The sequence below is a fragment of the Schistocerca serialis genome, chromosome 5 (assembly GCF_023864345.2).
Source record: "Schistocerca serialis cubense isolate TAMUIC-IGC-003099 chromosome 5, iqSchSeri2.2, whole genome shotgun sequence".
Classification (NCBI taxonomy): Eukaryota; Metazoa; Arthropoda; class Insecta; order Orthoptera; family Acrididae; genus Schistocerca; species Schistocerca serialis.
The window spans coordinates 71798092-71816601 of NC_064642.1; the positions used below are offsets into that span (position 1 = coordinate 71798092).

Below are 18510 nucleotides of genomic sequence, written 5' to 3' on the forward strand. Positions count from 1 at the left end.
TGTTCCAGAGATATTTTGGGTGGAGAAGATAGCTGGGACACCCTGTAGATTAACTCCAGTACGGGATAAAAATTTAACGTACATCGATTTCTTCGTTGTCGTTGGCATTAGTATCCTGTTGTTCAGTTGAATTATATAGATCAACTGAAGTACGGGATGCTAATTTTATATGTGTTGTTTCTTTCGCCTCCGCTACCATTGATAGTCTGTTCTTAACACAATTCGATGAATGCTCGCGACAGCTGGAAACCAGAGAGCTTACTACTGGAAGCGCGACCGAAGGCCATGGATCACTGCCTTGCGTGTTAAAAGTTATCGTTGTCCTTTTTTTAGCAATTGGTGGCGGTCCAGTGGGAGAAGAAAGTCGAAGTTAAAGGTGTGTATATGTTCGGTAATTTTCTCAAGTTCATTTTCGATAACTACTTATCGTGTTGTATTATAAAGTGTTGTTTAGTACTTATAATTAGACATTGTGTATGGAGGAATACACAAATTGCTCGGCATTTGAATTACGGGATTTTTTTCCGATTGGTGATGTGGGACTATATGTGGTCAATAATTTCATTCGCAAACCGCATGATCGTCATTGAGACTTAGGAATATTGTGAAGTTTATAATCTTACCGTATCGCAAGGAGTATTAATAGCCATCGCATCCAATATGAGACTGTAATATTATTCTTACTCCCCGTAGTAAAGATAACTTGTATGCGGTAGGATGGCCTAACGTTAGAATAAATCTCAATAACGTTTCATATGCAAAAAAAAAAAAAAAAAAGAAATGTAAAAGATTTTTTTGCAACTGCTTAAATTTCTTATTTATACATTGTCTTATATGGACTAGTAAAGTATTTATTGCATATGTAGCGTGAAAGAGCCCCACACACACTATTGCTAATAATATTAGGGCAATGGGTTTATGTCTGAAGAGGAACTATCGTAACGTGCTTTACGCCAGGGGTAGTCAACCGTTCTCTTACTTTTGTATCTCGGCTAGTAGTGTAATTTTCTGACTGCTCACCATTTCCACAGTTAAGGTGATTTATAAAGTAGGGAAGAAATCATACTCTGCATATATGTGTAGTAAATGTGACATTTGGCTCCTTTTGACCCAAACTAGACCTTGGTCTGCACTAAAAATCAAAGATTTTGGTGGGGTCCAGTACCCTTACACTAGCCTAAAACAGCAGCTTGTAAGGCTCAAATGAATAGGAAGAATGGACAACAGGCAGAGCAGTTGTAGAAATGGAATTCTTAAGGCAAAACATAATGTGAGAAAGATACTGGACTTGTTTGGTAGTAGTTTAATTAAAATCTAGTGCCATTCAAGTTTAATTTTTCCAGTTTCCCTGACTGATTTGTTTGTCTGGAATTTTTGTACAGTTGAGTTATATGCTACATTTCCCCCGATTTTGAGGCATTGAACCCCAACTTTACTTTCATTCACATTGTAAAACAGAAGGTGCTTGCTTATTGCACTATGTTAAGACACTGTACTCTGGTTAAAATAACTTGATGATTGACATTTCAGTGAGGCAAGGGTGAAGAGGCCTGTTTTGTAGGTATTGGTAGAGCCCTTTGTGGTGTGGCTAACTGTATTTCGACAATACTATCTACCGACCACTGCAATCTGTTAGTTACAACATTATTTAAATTGTAGTAGGCCTATAGTCATTTGCATCACACAGATTTACTAAATAAAACTGGTAAGTAGTAGCTGTCCAGAGAGTGAGCATGATTTGAAACAAATATTATAGAAATTGTAGGGAGGATATCTACGTTGTGAGATTGTCGTGATATTATTATTCAACTGAAGAATGTGGGGAATTTAATTCATGGACACTTTAATATGCTAATTTGTGGTGTCAATGGATGGTGTAATAAATGGATGACATTTTTAGTGAAGTGTTGTACAGAAATCTCAAACACATACAATCTACAGACAAATGTATCCTAGAAGTGAGTAGGTAATTGAGATGTTGTGGTTATTGACACACACAACCGTCTTTAAATTGGAAACTTTAGGAGCAGACAAATTTCTTAAAGGTACTTTCATACCTGAAAAAGCTGTTCTGTCTTATTCCACACTCGTCAGTATTAATTCTAAAATTGTGCTAAATATCTAATTGTCTACCCCCCTCTCCCATTTCATTTCTGTGGTTCAGTAACTGCATGGATCCTCCGATGATAAGTATGGAGATGTCTATGTGACCCAAATTTATGGTGCCACCAAGAAAAGTGAGTCAAAGCAGGGTGGCTCGTGGCTATCTCAAAGGACTAGTAATTTCCAAAATTGTGTAAGAAACTACTTGAACAGTTTTTAAAGAGCTAATGAGGAGATCACGGTGTGATGTAAAGAATAATGGCTGGTTGAGGATGGTGCTCGAGTAATTTAGCAAGGAGGTTTGTACTCCATAATCCAGGAAGTTCACCAATAGTAGGGAAGATAAAAAAATATTTTTGTAAGCCAAATATGTGGTGAAATGTGTAGTTGCAACAATCTTGACATATTGGAGATAAAAAAATGCTTGTTCGTATGTGTTTGCATATTGCAAAAGATTATTGAAAAATAAATTATGATGCTGGAAGTTCTGGTAGGAATAAGGGAATAGCAGGACTGAAAATAACCTCAGACTACATAGGTGTGTTTAATAGTCAACAGGCACATAAATGGGATTCCTCGAGGAAGGACAGTGTCTTGGAAGTTTAGCACCAGTTGGAATCTAGTTTGCTTTCCCACCATCTGCTCAAAAACTCAGTTACATTTAATCGTCATCCTTTGCTCCCTACATTGATATAAATTGTGTGATATTTTTGAATCGAGTTGTTGAAACCAATATTGAGTCAGAATATTGTCTTTGCTGCTGGAACTCCCTTGCAGCTGTCTGGAGTCAGATGTCATAAAGCCAGTAATGAGGATCAGGTGATTAAACAATGGAAAATCCGGGATGGAATTATATGATAATATTATGAAAAGGTTAGATGGCTACTCACCATATAATGGAGGTGTTCTTGGTTGAAAGCTTACTTGTTAGCAGACTTTTTGCCGTGCCATTCGGCTCAACATCTCCACTATGTGGTTAAAGTTACTAGTTGGAAATCTGACCCATGTGCATCTCTGTGCTTTTAATACATGTATTTCATTTCCAGAGGTATCGCATCAAGTGCCAGAAGAAATCTTGGCAATCATTTGGGACTCACCACTGAACATAAGGATGTGGGCAAAACTGAAATTTGTGGTAGCCTCCATCACCAAGATGATAGATGCCTGTATTTCAGTCTTATACAATATGATAACCATGACGTCACTCAGCAGACACCTGAAAAAATACAAATAATACAAAAAATATTTGGTTGCAAATATAACATGAATATAAACTGTGTGTACACAATGCAACTAGAAACATGTTTCCTGTGGTGTTTTGCAACAGGATTTCAACTTTTCTTGTCCCTGTCCACACCCCTGACAAACATTTCTTGTAGTGTATTTGCATTGTTTGCAATGCTATTTGTTGTATGGTATTTCCTTTGATCTGCTGTGGGTACCTGTTATTGGATTTCGAAACATGGCTTGGGCAGCGAAGAACTAAATATGCAACAATCCTAATAATGAAGACATATCAATATTAATGCAAAAATCAGACTAACAGAACAGTCAACAATCAACAAATTCTTAATAAAACAACATTAAAAAAACTAGTATCAGGAATTTCACATGACCCATATAGCTAAAAGGAAGTCCACGTATGATGGACGTACACAACTGCCAAACGGAGCACCACAAATATTACAAAATCACTCACAATTCGACAAACCTGTTATCCAGCACATCACGTTTATACAGTTAAAGTGAAGCCACACAATACCACACCACTAAAAAGAACTGCCTGCTCCCAAGACAGTATCCAATAAAAGTGTAATAGACAAAAATATAACATTGTTCATAATTTTGGATAAATAAGAAATAAAACAATCCAAATAAAATGCACTATTGCAACACTAATTCTGCCCCATATATATACTCTGCCTCATATAACTAATTGTCTCTGGTTCGAGGCACAGCAACTTTTGTCAATTTCATTAATTTGCCACGCTGTTAACGCTTCACACAATGCCATGAGACCATATAACTGCAGAAATTTAATTGTAGTGGCCACGTTGTTGCACATGGTGTCAAACAACGTACAGCACTTACATTGCGCCATAAAATACATCATTAGTAAGAGATGACAAACAAAAAAAATTAAAATTCCTACTAGTAACAACATGGCAAGTTAACAGTTCCAAAATTGAAATCAAATGAGTAGCAAGTAACTAAGGACATTAAAATAACAACCTGACAAAGCCAAAAAAGAAACTTCTTCCAAAACTCAAGAGTTACTACAGCACTAAGTCTAATGTCACAGTAATGACGACCACATAAATCTCGAAAGGGCACCACCACAGCTGACAAAACACCTTCTCCAAACATGATGGATTCCATATATGCTGTACCCACATGACCCCACATAGCTCAGCATACCTAAGTTGTCAAACAGCTGGGTAGTTCTGCAAACTTCAGTTGACTCAGGATTTGAGATCTGACATTTGCTGAATCAACCAGCATTATAACAGAAATCATTGGAAGCAAAGGTGTTTGTTAGAAACTTCTGCTTTTGTTTATGTTTAATTTAAGTACATACATCTATTTACTGTAACGAAAACAGTGAACAATGTTGCAGACTGACATTCACAGGGAATGCCTGCCATGTGTTAGTGTAACTTTGTAGTGTATTTGGAGTACATGTTGTAGATAATTGTTCTAAAAAAATGAAAAATGAATAAATTTCATTCCTCAGTTGAGTTTTATCTTAGGAAAGGTAGTTGGAACTAGTAATTTCTGGTTGCTTGTTCCTTAGTTTATACCACACAATGTTTCTTCCTCTCCCCACTGTAGAGTGAATGTATACCACTGTTTCCTCCAATTCTTTGTAGAACATAGGTAAATAATCTAAGTGCTTTTCCTAGTTTCATTTTACTTTTTTTACCCCCACACAACAAATTTTCAGCTATGAATAAGTCATTTGTTTTGTAGTTTCATCAAGAGTTCAATGTTGATTGTTATTAGTTTGTAACATGGCAAGATATTTATATGAGATGTGTCCTCATATTAATGGAGAACTGATTTTACACTACTAAATTTGTTTTCGTCTTTCTTCAGATGTCAGACCGACGAATGAAATTCCCTTACACATTTTCTGCGAAGATAGCACAATTTCCATTGCGGTTCTATCTTAAGAATCAGTGGGTCTGGAGATACTACTTCATAAGTCTTGTTGCATGTTCGCCAGTATTCATTGCTATCAGCAGATTAGGTATGTATGAACACATTTGTTGTTCTATTTAAGAGGGCATGCATGCATCCATCCATTTTGTCTTAAGTAGTACGCAGTTTGCAAGAATACTTCAGTCTGAGACCATGGTAGGCTTATACCCAAGTAGAATTAATCTTCTGCTGTGTCTCTTGTCATACTGCATTTCCTAACCTCTCCTAATAATATCTGAAAACATAAAATACTCATTGTAGGAAGATCGATGTCACCCATTGCGTGTTATGTTGTCTGTGGTAATTTCAATACTTGGAGCATGAAGAGGTGTGCTTGTATTGGTGTATTTCTACTTATGGCTATCACCAGTTGCAAACTGCTAGCATAACTTCATTAAAACTTAGCTACTTTATTTGTTATGTGCAATTAATAACCAAGTAACTTTTGTGCAGTAATAGTTTAATTTAAAATCATCTTAGCAGAGAGTTTTGGTGTTTGATCTATCATAATATGCCTGGAAATTTGAGGTTTGAATTGTTTCTTAAATTTACTGTGTGATTGCAGACTTTCTGTGAGACAAACTCTAATGTGTTAAAATTTGAAATTGGCATTACTTAGGTTTTTCCTAATGGTTTATTAATTAGCCGCCTTTTGCAGCTGCATTGGTTTTATTACCACAAAATACTTTGTCTGCACAGAGTGGTTATTCAGTGAGTTTCCTGAAATTAACAGAAATTAATATTCTAATCATGAACAAATGTTCACACATTTGAGTAATGGGCATATATGAGAACTGCTGCTCAGAGTGAATACTTCTGTTAGAATTTCAAGACAATGCTGTAGGGAAGCAGGATTGTGTTCAGAAAATGCAGGGAGCCATTTGTGTTGAAATCTACTTCCTTTCTAATCTGTATAAATGATACTTGTTTGTTGTGCCTCCTGAGAATGAGCTTTTGCTCTGCTTTATTTGTTTGCAAAGTTCATGAAAATGTTACAGCAGGATTGTGAGTTTCTCCTTCAGAAACAGAATCTTTAGCTCTCGACAAGGTACTATTCTGCGTATTGAAATTTCTGTAGAGATGAGGATGGCGGTGATATGTTGTTACCTGAGAACTGGTGATTTGTATATCAGATTGAGCTATTTCTCGTATTTCAAAACGAAACAGAGTATTTCATTGATTATTCCTGGAACTGCAAGATATTTGATGAAGATTCTTGTGATTATATAGATTTCCTTACTTAATTTTTATTTTACAAGAAAATTATTTACACAGCTTCACTCAAAAGCGACTACAGGTGTACATACGTTGTCAGTTTCAATTTTCATAAATCTCAAAGTGCAGTATGATGGAGGGAGTGTTTTATAAAATTTAATTTGCATCCTCAATGTTCATTTTAATTTTCAGTAGTTTGTTGAGAATCTCCATACAAAACAGCATTTAAAGTTGTTCACATGTCAGGCTACTCAGTTTGTCCTATTAATTTTTCGTTTTGGCAGCTGCCCTATCTGTTTTATCTTCCTTCGTTTTGATGAATGTTATCCACCAGTCGCAATCACATCTATATTCTCAAAATCACTGTGTGCTTTGACATGTAGGAAAGGTATTTTCTTGTATATTACTAGCCCAAAATTAATTTGGTGTAAAACGGTTACAACAGTACGGTACAGCACCAAGTGGACATTCGTGATATTATGGATTTTGCAAGATGTGACCAGAATGACATGGATTAATTTGGTACTGTAACAGGGGGTAAAGAGATGTGAAGATAATCGTGAATAAACTTACACCATGAGTAAGCCATTTTTCAACATGATGCTGTAAAAATATGCTTACATTTAAGGGGAGACAGTGGCAGTCTTCCACTGATATCTTTGTAAATCCATATGTCAGTTTTTGTTCAAACTCACTGAACTGGATCCAATAAGCCTTAAATAATTTTTAAAAAATGTACTGGTGTGAGATAATTTTGAATTTTTTGTTACATTATTATTTTAAGGTACACTTTTGTTATTTCCAGGCAAATTTGGCAATTTTTTCTGTGGTAAAGTAATCTACTCTAATAAATGTGGAATAAAGTGCAGTTACTTTGTGGTAAATTGTTTCTATTATTTTCTGTGACATTTTGGATTTGAACATTTTTTACGGACGAGTTTTCCGTGTATAATCAACCATAAAACTGATTATAATGTCCAGATTAAAATTTTGTTCCACTTAAATATTGCTTCCAAGTAAAAGAATAGGTGTGCCAAATTTCATCAAAATGCTTCCCAATAGTTTGATGTATGTGTTCCTGAAAGGAGAAGATCTTAAGCTGCAGAAAAATCGTTTAAAAGTTTGGGTGAATGTTTTTAAAAAAATTAATCATACCTTTGCTAAAACAGTCCATATCCATATTCCAGTTCTTCCTCATCCTGTGCAGCTCTTTTAGCTCTCCTGCTCCTTTGCCTAGAATTTTTTTTATTTTCTGTACAGAAGTCTCCACCTTCATGATTTGTTGCTCATTGATCGTCTGCAGTACCTGCTCAGTGAAGCCTCCAGGTGTAAAGCCCAACTTGCTGAAGATATAGTTTGGCTGCATTCCCATCATTAAATACTGCTTCAGCTACCAAAACATACATTTTCTCTACCAAATAAGAGCATTTATACTTTCTTTTGGGTTCTGCATTTTGCTGTGCAGATATTTTTCTAGCAGTTCTGGTGAAGCCAGTGCTTGAAAAGCTGGTTTAATTACCATTGCAACCTCTTAAGGAAGGCTATTCTTCCACTTTATTGATTTTGAGAAATTTGCACCATTCATTAGAACATAGGTCATTTTGAGGTGTAGTTCTGTTGACTATTAATGAAACCAAATGGCCCACTCTGCTGTCCTCATATTATCCAAATCTTGCGAGGTTATTTCTAATTGCAGCACCATAATAGACATGCAGGCTGTCCATTCTCTTCTTTGTTTGTCTGTTTTTACCTTTCAGTGGCTTCCCATCCTTGTGTAGCGTGCCTTTATTGTATGCAACAAATCTTCTGAGTTGTCCACATGTCTTCTTGCGTATATGGCCTAAACACTCCAGTTTTTCAATAGTGTTGTCTTTTCCATAGAGCCTATTTTCAACTACATTCTTGAAGGCACTAGTGTCAGTCTCCTAAATACTGTGTGTATCTTGCTCCGTACTTTTGTGAAGAATGATGGAAAATGAGTTTCACACCGGCAGCTTCTGTCCCACCACTGGAACCCGCATAATTCCTGCTACAGAGAGCATTGTGAGCTCCTTGCCATTCTGTTTATTTACCAGCATCATTATATTTCTTGTGTAAGGAATATACAGAGCTGTATTAAGATATAACCTGTAAGTCTACTACTTTTCCAGTTTTGACACTGACTGTTGCAGTGAATTATGCCCCCTCTTCATCCAGGAACTGTCACAGGAAACTGCTATATCTTTGATATTAGTTGCATCACAGTTTTCTTGAATTGTCTGCTGGACTGCCATTTTCATGCTATCGTCACTTATTCCTGTGGGCATGGTGCATTACACTGCTTATGGTTTTAATTTTTTACACCATTTGTAGTCTGAATTTCAAAGAAAAAAATTTGGGATAATAATCTTGATTATATTTACTTTCAAATAGACAAATTTGTGATTATTTATTTTATACTTCTGCAACTGTCTCCCCTTAACTTTTTGACTACATCCATTTTCTTTTCATTTTAAGCATCACACTATCACTTAATTCTTACTTGATATGTCCATAAATATTTTGCAATGGGCTTTCTCTTTTTGCTTTTCATTGCACAAGTTCTTTTCAAACAGGCATTTAATTACTATCTGCCATAAACTTCAGAAGTTTGCATAGTATGAGTATAGGTGGTTTCTTGAGAGTTATTTTAAGTTCTACAGGAGAAAATCGAATTGTCAGTGAAAGAAAATATATTGTAATTCGACAAATTGTACTAGAGAATAGTGTACACATGTTCCAGTTGCCATTTAATCTCACAAGAATGGTGAAAGCACCTACTACGAAGGACATTTCAATATATTTCTAATGGATGTAATAAAAAGGTATTCATTTATCTGCTGCAGTGTGGATTGGTGGGGGAAATTTTCAGATGGAATATTGTGTATGCTGCATTCAGTGGGTAAAATTTTTGTGACCATCATTGCCACATCCAAAACAACTTCCAGGCAGAAATCTGCTGGCCAGTTATGCCTTTCCATCGTTCCAGAACATAATGAAATTGTTCCCTGTTGATTTCAAAAAAGGTTTGCTGAAACTAGTCTACAACTATAGGCATTGCAGGTCATACCCGACAGTGGTAAATACTTTGCATCAATTTTCAAGGCGTTTAGAGAACCAATGGAATCAAAATGGGTAATGTTACTGATGTGACTTTATGTTGTCTGTGCTTTCACAGTTTCCTCTGAAAGCAATCTTCTTGAAATATTTGTACTCCATTTAGATTACTTTATTCTGGAGATACTATCATGAGAAGTGACATTGAGATCATGGAGCAACATTAGTCAATCTGATAAAGGTCTTATGCCTGTACCAGGTATTCCACAAAAGAATATATTCTGACTGGAAGGGATCAGTTCCCTGCTCAGGACAATAATGTGTAAAAGCTAACTAAAATACATCACTTAGAATGTAAAGAGAATAAAAGGGTACTTGACTTCCTTGTTGATCATTTTTTCCATATTACAGTCCACCAGAAAAATGTATACAGTGCCAGGCTCTATTGAGATATTGATGTTGTTGTTAGACTTGAGTTAAGAAATTACTGCATGCGATTAATGACAATGATCCTGATTGCTGAATGCAGTTTTGTGAATGGTATCAGCAAATGGTAACTGATGAACAATTTGTGATGAAGGTAGTGTGGAGTGATGAGGCTCAATTTAAACTTAATGGAACTGTGTATCGGCATAACAGTGTGTACTAGGCAGCGGAAAATCCGCATGTTTATGTGGATAAAGTGGTCAATAACTGGGGTTCACGTATGGTGTGACTTATCGTCTAGAGGCTTACTAGGACCCTTTTTCTTTGTGCTACTGTCACTGGAGATGTGTACCTGGAAATGTTACGCACATCAGTTTTTGCCAGGTATACATGCGCTTTATGGAGCGGATGAACAGGTCTTCTACCAAGAAGATAGGGTGCCACCACACAACCACCTAGCTGTATGAGCTTTCCTGAATGACAGTTTTCCGGGGAACTGGATTGGGCGAAGAGGGCCCATCGAGTTTCCTCCAGGATTGCCAGATCTAATATCTATGGACTTTTACTTGTTGGGAACTGTGAAAGCTAATGCCTATCAACGTAAGCCACGCATGCTGGAGGAACTACACCAGGAGATTACAGTGACATGTGCAGCTATCTCCACTGTAACATTATCTGATGTAGTTGCGGCAACAGCTTGTCGTTCTGTTGTGTGTGTAGCTGCCAACAGTGAACATTTTGAACACTTTTTTAAAGTAACCATGTGCTAAACTGAAGGTTGTACAACATGTGTGATCAATTATTAAATGTAAAATGAACACATAAGTAACACTTTTTGTTTCTTTAGTGTGTGTACATTTTTCTGGCAGACTCTGAATTTTCTAGTGTGTATCTTACTGTTACTAGTGACTTTTTACTACATATCGAAAAGGACATGGATTTATATTCTTGTGTACTATGCCACTGTCACTTTTCCTGCACTAGATACTTATCACATTCTTTATAGTGATATATGTTGGCAGCCAAGCGACTAGCGCGAGGTTTGGTGTTCTCGTAAAGATAAGTTATTTTAGATTATAAAACACATAGATTAGTACTGATTACGTGGTAAATAAGTGTATTAGTGTGCCGTTTAAGTGTACCATTAAAGGTTTCATTTCTCATTACGTAATATAGCAGAAAACGCGAAAAGACCGTACAGTCGTATTTTCTGTTTACGTTCTGCTGCAGCAAATCTATAGAATTTCGTTTAGTTGTTCCTTGCTCTCTCCAGCAATTTAACTTAGCGTACCTCTTCATTATTTAACTAGCATTTCCGGAAAGTAGCGTAAAGTTTAACTTGTTGTTTCAGAAACTTTGCACTTTTGTTTTTGTTTACACACAGTTGCGTATAGGCCAAATTTGTGTAACCATATTTTCGTGTTTATCTGTAATTTAACTGACTTATTCTTAATAAATTATTACGTTTATCATGAGTGAAAAGTGCTTGACTTGCTGTAGAATTGTTAGGTCGGGGCTTTGGTGTGATGGGTACTGTAGTTTTTTCCATGTGGGTGACTGTAGTGGCGTGGGAATAGGGGAAGTAAATGAGACTCATCAGTGGTTTTGTAGGATTTGTAGTAGAGATAGGAAGATACTGGAACAGGAGGGGAAAATTGCTGCCCTTCAGGCTGAGTTAGACAAGGCCAGGGGAGATCTTGACAGGTTAAGGAGGGAGAAGGGTAAAGAGAGGTGGGAAGTGGCAACAGGAGGAACAGGCCTAGAACTTTGTCTGACAGCTTTATGGTGAATGTGGAAAATAGATTTGACCTGTTGCTTCAGTTAGAAGCTGGTGAGCCTCAAGCAGTTACAGGTGTAGACAGGGCACAACAAACTTTCAGCAGCAAATTGAAAAGTAAGAATGTAGGGAAATCAGTAAAGAGAAAGAAAGTGTTGTTGTTAGGTAGTTCCCATGGAAGAGGTGTTGGCCAACTCTTGCAGGATGAACTAGGATCAGAATACCAGGTCACCAATTTTTTTAAACCTAGTGCTGGTCTGGAGCAGGTGACAGAGGATTTAGGATCACTTTGCAAAGATTTCACTAAGGAAGACACCGTGGTTATAGTGGGTGGGGCAGGTAACAGTATTGACAGAGATCCTGGGTACAGCATAGAGTGTGACCTGGCGAAGATTGCATCAGCATCGAGGCATACCAGTGTTGAGTTTGTATCTGTTCTTGGGCGCCATGACCGACCTCATTTGAACTCTTCTGTCAAGAGAGTTAATTTGGAGCTGGAACGGCTGCTCATGTCGGGTGCGGGGTCACACATTGGTGTGGTTCATGTTGATTCTGTCAGTAGGTGGGATTATACTAGGCATGGCCTTCACCTCAACAGGAAGGGGAAGGGTAAATTGGCTGGGGAAATAGCAAGAAAGTTAAAGGGGGGAGGCACTGTCATGAGTGGTAAAATACCAGTGGTTATAGGATTCAGAAAAGACCCTTTTTTAGGGTAGGGAGGACAGAAAGAAAACAAATTTTAAGAGAGGTTAGAACTGAGACAAACCTTCAGTTTGAGAAAGAAATCAAAAAACATAATTCCAGCTTATTACATCAACATAAACAGCCATTGGTTAAGAATTTTCAACTGTCAGCAGATATTTTAACTCCATCCAATTTTAAGTCAGTCAATGTGAAATGTCAGCTATCTTTATTGCATCAAAATATTCGAGGACTGAGAAATAAAATTAATGAATTAACTATCTGCATAGATGAATTAGAGTCTTCAAACCCAGCTGACATAATCTGCCTCTCTGAACATCATGTGACCACTGGTATAGAACTTTTAAGTGTTACAGGGTTTAGGTTAGCATCTCACTATTGTAGATCAGAAATGGAGAAAGGAGGAGTTGCCACATTCATCAGGAACTGTCATAAATTTAAGAACATAGACATTCATAAATTTTGCCTAGAACAGCATATGGAAGCATGTGCAACAGAATTAGATTTTCACAAAAAATCTTTCATAATATTAAGTGTATATCGAGCACCTGCAGGTAACTTTAATCTGTTTGTAAACCACCTTGAAGCTGTAGTGGCCCATTTAACAACCAAAAACAAAGAAATAGTGGTTGCTGGTGATTTCAATGTAGATTTCCTTAAAGACTCTCCCAATAAGAACCTATTTGAGTTAGTAACACTATCATTCAACTTAATTCCCACAGTAAAGTTCCCCACTAGGATAACCACTTGCTCACAAACAGCCATTGATAATATCTTTATAGAAAAGTCAAATGAACAAAATTATATTACAAAACCAATAGTCAATGGCCTCTCAGACCATGACATGCAGTTCCTTCTGTTAAATGTTAATACTGAACAGGATATAAAATCTGTTAAATCTGAGCTCAAGAGGGTAATCAGTAAGCCAAAAATTGATTATTTTAGGACACTCCTCAGAGACATTCACTGGACTGATGTTTACAGTGCTCATGGCATGAATGAAAAATATAACATTTTTGCTAATAAAGTGCTTACCTTATTTGAACACTGCTTTCCCCCAAAACTTACCAAGGTTAGAGCAAAGTCTACAAAGAAGCCATGGATTACTCGAGGAATAGGGGTATCTTGTAAAACAAAAAGAAAACTGTATCTGTCAATCCGAAACATTTCCAATGTTGATGCTATAGCACATTATAAGAAATACTGCAAAATATTAAAGACTGTAATACGGATGTCAAAGCAAATATATTACAAGGAAAAGATAGTCATATCAGATAACAAAATAAAGACAATATGGGATATAGTGAAGGAGGAGACCGGTAGAACCAGACATGAAGAGGAACAAATAGCATTAAGAGTAAATGATGCATTGGTGACAGATGTGTATAGTGTTGCAGAACTTTTTAACAAACATTTTATAACTGTTACTGAAAAGATGGGGTTGTCAGGTTCGGTAGATGCTGCTATGGATTACCTTAGACCAGACATTTCAAGTAACTTCCATAATATGAATTTGACCCTCACTACCCCAACAGAAATAATGTCCATCATAAAATCTTTAAAATCAAAAACATCTAGTGGGTATGATGAAATATCAACAAAGTTAATTAAAGAATGTGATTCTGAGCTAAGTAACATATTAAGCTATCTGTGTAACCAGTCGTTTATCAGTGGAATATTTCCCGAATGGCTGAAATATGCTGAAGTTAAGCCACTGTTTAAGAAGGGAGATAAAGAAATAGCATCAAATTTCCGTCCAATTTCACTGTTGCCAGCATTCTCAAAAATTTTCGAAAAAGTAATGTACAGTCGTCTTTATAACCATCTTATCTCAAATAACATACTGTCAAAGTCACAGTTTGGATTTCTAAAAGGTTCTGATATTGAGAAGGCTATCTACACTTACAGTGAAAATGTACTTAATTCATTAGACAAAAAATTGCAGGCAACTGGTATATTTTGTGATCTGTCAAAGGCATTTGACTGTGTAAATCACAATATCCTTTTAAGTAAACTAGAATATTATAGTGTAACAGGAAATGCTGCAAAATGGTTCAAATCTTATATCTCTGGCAGGAAACAACGGGTGTTATTAGGAAAGAGACATGTATCAAGCTATCAGGCATCATCCAACTGGGAACTAATTACATGTGGGGTCCCACAAGGTTCCATTTTGGGGCCCTTACTTTTTCTTGTGTATATCAATGACCTTTCATCAGTAACATTACCAGATGCCAAGTTTGTTTTGTTTGCTGATGATACAAACATTGCAATAAATAGCAAATCAAGTGTAGTCTTAGAAAGATCAGCCAATAAAATATTTGTAGACATTAATCACTGGTTCCTAGCCAATTCTTTGTCACTAAACTTTGAAAAAACACACTACATGCAGTTCAGAACTTGTAAGGGGTGTCCCAAGAGTATATGTCTAACATATGATGACAAGAAGATAGAAGAAGTGGACGGTGTTAAATTCTTGGGATTACAGCTTGATAATAAATTCAACTGGGAGGAGCACACCACAGAACTGCTGAAGCGTCTTAACAAATCTCTGTTTGCAATGCGAATTTTGTCAGACATAGGGGATATAAAAATGAAAAAGCTGGCATACTATGCTTACTTTCATTCCATAATGTCATATGGGATTATTTTCTGGGGTAATTCATCAAGCCAAGCTAAAGTTTTCCGGGCACAAAAACGTGCAGTAAGAATTATATGTGGTGTGAACTCAAGAACATCCTGCAGAAGCCTGTTTAGGGAACTAGGGATACTAACTACAGCTTCCCAATATATTTATTCCTTAATGAAATTTGTCATTAAAAATATATCACTTTTTCAAACCAACAGCTCAATTCATGGAATCAATACTAGAAATAAGAATAATCTTCACAAGGATTTAAAGTCACTTAGTCTTGTACAAAAAGGTGTGCATTATTCAGGAACACACATTTTCAATAACTTGCCAGCAGCCATAAAAAGCTTAACAACCAATGAAATTCAGTTTAAGAGAAGCCTAAAGGATTTATTGGTGGCCAACTCCTTCTACTCCATTGATGAATTTCTGAGGAAAACCAACTGATTTGTATATAAGTACAACATAACTTCTGCACAATTTCAGTGCAGTAATGTGTTCACTGAAAATTTGTGTGTGTGTGTGTGTGTGTGTGTGTGTAAGTATAATCTAACTTCTGCACCATTTCAGTGCAGTAATGTGTTCATTGTAAATAAGTATTACAGTAGTTGTATTACATGTTTCTTACCTTATAAATAAATATAAAACTTTTTTATTTTAAATTCAGTGCAATAGTATTTGTAAAATGACTCTTAGTGTTCATTAAAAAATGACGATCATTCCACTTGGGACCTGTGGAATGGTACATTAGCTTATTTGTTTTAGTTTAAATATTTGTCATGTATTGTTGTTTTTCTGACATGTTCCACATCCTGGAGGACCTCCTCACTACGGATCAATTGGAATGAAAGTAAATCTAATCTAATCTAATCTAATCAGACTTTTTATCATATTTTTTGTTCCCACCAAGTCAAACTCATGCCTGGTTTCTCCTTTCCTGTAGGGCATAGCATTTCAAATTTTTGTTCCTATAGTCTTTATAAGTGGAATTCCATAGGGGAAAGTACATAACGAATCATACCTGGGCGCCAGTGGATCATAAGAGCCTGTCATCTGCTAGATAGTGCAGGAGATTGGCACCAGAGACTGGAATGAGTGTTGATGAAGGCTCTCCATTTAAAGCAAATGCACATGTGTACTTGACGTTGCTGAGAGTATAGAGTGCTTGTGCAAAGTTGGTTTTTGTGCGTGGACTTCATTGCCCTTTAGAGTACTTTGCATTTGAAGATAAGGTAGATTTGAGTGTAACATGTGCTCAGTTGGTGACATGTTGCCCTGCAAAATAAGGTTATACCACTCTTGACACAGATGTGTATGTCTTTCTTGTGGGATTATATTGGCTGTGAATGTGGTCGTTTGTTTGCTAGATTGCTGTCTGCAGTTAGTTTCATGGTTTCCAACCATGAGCCATCATCATCAACATAACGGCCTACCATGTTTTGGATAATTATGACATCAGAGGTTTTCCATGATGTTGCTATAGGATACTCCGTGCATTTCAGTATTGAAAGTTAATAGTTGGATATTCATGAATGAAACATAAAGCCTATCAGAGAAATCAGTGGCACTTAGTTTGTGAATGAGTCTGTTGTTTGAGGGACTAACAAGGGCCTTCTCATAGTTTGATTCTGATGCTGCATTGTGAGAGTGACAGTGATTCCTGAAGTTGAGTAGCTCTTCCCTCACAATTTCATTGCTGATTCAGTTCACAGTAAACCATTTTTAAAGGATTTTAAAAACTTCACTGAGGAAGTTCAGCACTCTGATAATCAGTAATTTGTGGGAGTGAATGGTCTTTACTACGCTAAGCAACATAATTTTTGCCTTCTTCTAATAGGCAGCGCGAAGTATTGGGTGTAGAGCATGGATTAATAATGTATGTTACATGTCCTGTATTTTATCCATGTTCTGCCTTATAATGTGGCTTTCGGTGCCATTACTACCATCATGAATCGTCGTATATACTATTAGTTTAACCATTTAAATGACAAAATATTTGCTCCAACATAATGATGAAATACGTGTCGGCATGTACTCTTTGGAAGTAGTAATGAATAAGACTGCTAAATTTATTATTTATTTCAAAGTACCATTAGGTATGGTGTGATAAATATTCATACCAATGGATCAGGACAGATATATATTTATGTGTGTCACTGAAAGGGTTAACAGCACATGCAATCTCTTGTGTACTGCATTGACATATTTCTTCTCAGGCTGTTTTGACTAATTTGTGTGACCATGCTGTAATTTCAAATGTGATTGTTTATTTCTGATTTATCTGCATTTAGCATGAAACATGCTGATTTGGTGTTTACAGTAACTACTACTACTACTACTACTACTACTACTACTACTACTCTGTTCTGGCATCAGGTCTTTGTAAAAAGAGTGGAAGTGAAAGTCTGAAAACACACTGTGCAAGTCTTTATTGTCCACTTCTGTGGATTCATATATTTGGCCTGGAGCCTTTTGGCATCAAATTTGTACAGTGGGCATCTAACAGAATACCATTACATCCTCGCTATTTAGCTGAAAAATAAACTAAAGTCACAGTAAAGGCAAGGCCACTGCTACTAATTATTTTGAATCCTGTTACTCTTTGAAACAAATGGCTTGTGCTCTCCCATCTCCCTAAAAGCAGAATTCCAAGCATATGAAATGAAGAAATCATTCGACTTTTCAGCAAACAGTATTTGACAGATACGCCTAACTGTGGCCCTCTGTTGATAACACATTTTGAAACTCATTGTTCGAACATATGATCTTTTAAATTCTGCAAATCTGTTAATCATGCATTCAGCCATTGTCATTAGTCTTGCCATAAATCATCAGGTGACCTGCAATGCAACAATACACATTCATTACAGGGGAATGGAAAGTAAGGGATGTTGACTCTTTTTAAGCATGTTTTCATGTGTTTCTTTTGCCGCCCATTTCTATGTTGTGTGTTAAAATATTGCAAAATAGAAGCATTTAGTTTCAGGTTTTTTAATTTATACTAAATTGTATTTTCAGCTAATTCACCAGCAAACAAAGCAAAGTGGGCCGAGATGAAGAGGAAGGAGCTAGCTGAACATCATCATTAGTGTAGTTGAATTTGTTAATGTTGTAGAATGCTACCTGTACAATAAAGGTTCTGTTTCACTATGTAGATACACAAATTTGTTTTGAATATGGGAAACACTTCTTTTTGTATGATGGCACTTACTCCATCCAAACAACTGATTTAAATTTTTATTAAGAAATTATTATTGTTGCTTTTACACATTCCCCAAGCATTTTATTTATAATACTTTTTGACATTGTTTACAATTCATTCAAAAAGTGAAGCGGTTGGAGGACAATGCCTCCATCATAATCTGTTTTTCTGAGGAAT

At 36.3% G+C, this 18510-nt stretch overlaps 1 protein-coding gene across 1 annotated transcript; it reads left to right on the plus strand.

The window, feature by feature from the left end:
- Positions 1 to 214: 214 nt before the first annotated feature.
- On the plus strand, positions 215 to 18285 carry LOC126481495 (uncharacterized). The gene is made up of 3 exons (XM_050105282.1): positions 215 to 376; positions 5200 to 5353; positions 18150 to 18285. Exons 1-3 carry the CDS (start codon positions 230 to 232, stop codon positions 18218 to 18220), a joined length of 372 nt encoding a protein of 123 aa, XP_049961239.1. The 5' UTR covers positions 215 to 229; the 3' UTR covers positions 18221 to 18285.
- The last annotated feature ends 225 nt before the right edge of the window (positions 18286 to 18510 follow it).